Here is a 4,091-nt window from a genome sequence, read left to right on the forward strand (position 1 = left end):
TTTCTAAAGATAATGATATTATATAAGAATAAGTTGACAAAAATAATATTAGATATAAATAAATTTATTTATTTATAATAATAAATAATATTTAATGTAAATTCAAATAAATAAATAAAATTAGTTATATATTATATAATTTTAAGAGTCATTTATATAAACTTATTTATATAGTAAGTTTCTGAATTTTAAATATATAAGTTGACAAAAACAAACATATATGAATAAAAGTTTAATAAATGAGAAAATTTCTTCAAAAAAAGAAGTTAGGAATTTCATATAATGAGAGATAAATTAATTAATATAATTTATATTTATTTTATTAATTTCAATATAATTTATGTTTATTAATTTTAATATTTTTTAAAATTTTTATGAAAATATAAATATAATATTCTTTAAAATTGGAGAGAGAATACATAGATAATGATAGGCGATTAATAATTTTATTTTTTTCACATATTTTAATTAATATAATAAAATATTTTACAATCTTAAATGAAATATTCGGTGTTCAAAAATGGAGTAAAGTGTGGATTTTTAAAATAGAGAAAAAATCTTTGTAATTTTAATAAACTAGAAGGGAGGAAATTATATTTTTCTCTAATATAAACTTTTTACTTAATTGTAATGGGCCAAAGTTTCCGTTGGGCTGCAAGGGTTTCTCATCTCCCCACTCTCTTTTATTAAATATAATATTAGTAAAAATAAAAATAACTTTTAATAATATAAATTAATATAATATTTATAAATATATATTAATTTTGATAGGTTCTCTGTTGAGCTTTGAAATCCCCAAACTGAACCGAACGACTTAAACCATTTAAAAAAATGAATTGAATAGATTAATCCTAATCTGATTCAATTCAATTTTCAATTTATGTTCAATTTTGCACAACCTTAGGTTACACTATTAAAATTTACTAATATAAATAACAAAATGTTAATGGTAACAACAAAAATTAATGAAAAGAAGTATAATTATGAGAGAATGACAGTTAAGTCAGTCTCGAAAAGATCAATTAATTTAAATTAAGTTTCAATTAATTTTAAAGTGTCAACAAAGTCTCTTAGTCTTTTAGTGATAATAAGTTTAACATCTCTACACATTTGCAAATTCAACTCTTAATTTTGCAACTTTGTTATGATACATTTGCAATTTGTTTATCCAATTTTAGTAATGTTGAAGAATAAACAATAAGCAATGAAAAAATAAAAGGTCTATTTATTTTATTGATAAATAGACAATAGGCAAAGAATAAACAATAGACTTAATATTTTTTAACATTAAATTTGAACATTTGTGTTTTCTATTAAAATTTAAAAAATAAATTATATATTCATTATGATGAAGTTGTAAAAGTGGAAACCCAACTTGCAAATCCTTAAAGTTGTTAGACTTAATATTTTTTAATAATGAAGATAAATATTTGTGTTCCCTGTTAAAATTAGAAAAATAAATTGCAAATGCATCACAGTGAAATTACAAAATAAAAAACTTGCAAAATAAGTTACAAATTCCTGAAACTATTAGACTTATGACCATTAAGAGACTTTGTTGACATTTTGAAATCAGTTGAACCTAATTTAAATTAATTGATTTGCTTAGAATTTAACTATCATTCTCCCTATAATTATTTAGGTAGAAAATTTTAAAAAACAAGAGAACAAAATATAATGTAAAAGATTATATTGATAAAAATTAAATTAATTTGAGAGTTAATTTTATTCTCATTTACCTCTACACACACCAAGTTATTAATACACTTTACATATTACATTATTTTGAGGGTCAATTGTTGTTTTAAAATTTAAAAACTTACATGATAATTTAAGAAAACATTAAGAACTAAATAGATAAAAATTAAATTTGAAAGACTAAATTGATATTTGAGGCAAATTTAAAAGATTAAAAAATTTATCATCCTAAATTTAAATTATCATTAGCAAGATGTATTCTTGTATAAAATATTAAATGAGAATATAATTGAAAAGATATAAAATTTATCAAGAGATTACATTTTCCCCCTAGAAACGAGATAGACTTATCTTATATCTTATAATAATACTACAGAGGAAGTATCAATTTTCGAATTTCTGAACGTCATTCTTCTATTATTTTGAAGTTCTTCAGAACTTGGGGTAAAGGTGACGAGCAACAAGGGTAAGATTGGACTCCAAAGCCATCGCCTTCAACGCGTCGTAGCCTCCGGTCTCCGGCAGCAATAATACAAGTACGCATCATTCTGTGAAACTTCTCCGATATCCTGTTCTGGCAAATGCAGCGTTCAAACGTGCAAAATTAGTTCCCAGACAAGAAGAGAGTGATAGGATTAGCGGCTTACCGGACCCTCTGCTTCACCACATCCTCTCTTTTCTTCCCATAAAAGAAGCCATAGCCAAGAGCTTGATCTTGTCCAAGAGGTGGACTCCGCTAGGGCTAGCAATGCCCGCTCTTGACATCCACGACTTTGGATTTTCTAGTCTTCACTCCTTCATTCAATTTGTAGATGCTGTCTTGTTCTTGTCAGATCCCAACCCCATAAACATGTTTCGTCTCAAGTGTCAGAGATTCCGAGTGCCTTCTATCAGGATTAATCCGTGGATTAAGTCAATCATGAATCATAAAGTTCAGCATCTCGAGCTATGCTTTGCTGATTTAAATTCTTATCGTCACGTTGATGTGCCTGCTTGCATTTTTCATAGCAGTACCATTAAGGTTTTAAAGTTGGCTAAGGTTATGCTGAATGCTCGATCTGTTAATTCGCCTTCACTCAAAGTATTGCATCTGGTGAAAGTTCAATTTTCAAATCCTGAATCTGCGGCTAATATCCCTAATGGATGTTCTCTTCTTGAAGACTTGGTGTTAAAAACTTGGTCTACTCCTATCGGACATTTCAGGATTGGAAGGTTTGAACATTTTGCGTCGGCAGAAGTTCAACCGTCGTGGATTCCGTTGACAGCTTTTAGTAATGTTAGGCTTCTTCGTATTGAGGTGCTGATAACGATTATATAAGGACCATTTTGTTCTTATAGTATTAACCCAGTCTTGATTCAATTCTAACCCAGTTATTATAGAATTTTAATCTTTATAATTTTTGTAAGGATTAAAATTTTTAGTAATTTAAAATATTAATCTCTAAATTTTAAAATAATTCAAATATTGATAATTTTACTTTTTTTAAAATCTTGGGACCATCCACGAGAACTAGTCAAATAACTACTAAATTAAAATTAGGAATCAAATGATTAACTTTTTCTAATTTTTCATTATCAAATTTGACATTAAAAAATAAAGTTATGATTTTGTTTTCCTAATGCAGTTCGGGTGTATGCTATCTATGTCCTCTATCCCAACATTTTATAATTTAACTCACTTGGAATTCTCATGTCTGAATGATGATGTGAACAACCTTGTGGGATGCCTTCAGAACTTCCCAAAACTTGAAGTTCTTACTATCCACAAGGATTGTATATTTAATTTAAATTAATGTGTTCTCACAGTAGTGTTTTTAGTTAGTTTTCTAACTGATACGTGTTTTTATGTTTCCTTAGTTGGATCTTATTTTTAAGAGAAGTTTGGTAGAGTCCATGCTTGATATTCCTCAATGTCTTTCAACCCATCATAAGAAATTTTGTCTGGGTGAGTATAGAGGGTCGGAATGTGAGTTTGAACTTGCAACGTTTATTATGAAGAACTCAAGTGCTTTGAGAAACATCTCCATTTACAGTTCTACAAAGGAAAATGTAGATTCGAAACACCAAATGCTCAGAAGATTATCATCATGTCCTAGGGGTTCATTGAATTGCAGGCTGCTATTCAATTAAATTTCTGAAAATGTAAAATGCTTTTGTTGGTCATGTTTTTTCTCTTTATTTTATTTTGGCTGATTTCCCTTTTCATTATATCTCGGACCATATTTTACGTTTTACGTCATTACTACATTAGAAACATATGGATCATATTTCAAGGCACTTCATGGAGCTTGTTTTAGTTGTGTTTATGCTAGATGTGAGAAGAAAATCTTTATCTATGGGCTATGCGGCTTTTCCATGTTTGTTTAACTCATGATATGCTTCTTCTCGTCCAA

The 4,091-nt window shown here is 27.7% G+C and overlaps 1 protein-coding gene across 1 annotated transcript; it reads left to right on the forward strand.

The window, feature by feature from the left end:
- Positions 1-520: 520 nt before the first annotated feature.
- LOC129290051 (F-box/LRR-repeat protein 25-like) lies at positions 521-3,852 on the forward strand. The gene is made up of 4 exons (XM_054926768.1): positions 521-525; positions 2,127-2,212; positions 2,286-2,995; positions 3,556-3,852. The coding sequence occupies exons 1-4, from the start codon at positions 521-523 to the stop codon at positions 3,826-3,828; spliced, it is 1,074 nt and encodes a 357-aa protein (XP_054782743.1). The 3' UTR covers positions 3,829-3,852.
- The last annotated feature ends 239 nt before the right edge of the window (positions 3,853-4,091 follow it).

Source organism: Prosopis cineraria, unplaced genomic scaffold (assembly GCF_029017545.1).
Source record: "Prosopis cineraria cultivar Desert tree isolate PC_DT_omini unplaced genomic scaffold, ASM2901754v1 PC13, whole genome shotgun sequence".
NCBI classification, from domain to species: Eukaryota; Viridiplantae; Streptophyta; class Magnoliopsida; order Fabales; family Fabaceae; genus Prosopis; species Prosopis cineraria.

What these genes read in the sequence shown, in the direction of transcription:
- LOC129290051 (XM_054926768.1), top strand. An exon ending in TCAACGCGTCGTAGCCTCCG is followed by an intron (nt 2,213 to 2,285) that starts GTCTCCGGCAGC and finishes TGGCAAATGCAG; the next exon opens with CGTTCAAACGTGCAAAATTA. An exon ending in TTAGGCTTCTTCGTATTGAG is followed by an intron (nt 2,996 to 3,555) that starts GTGCTGATAACG and finishes ATGTTTCCTTAG; the next exon opens with TTGGATCTTATTTTTAAGAG.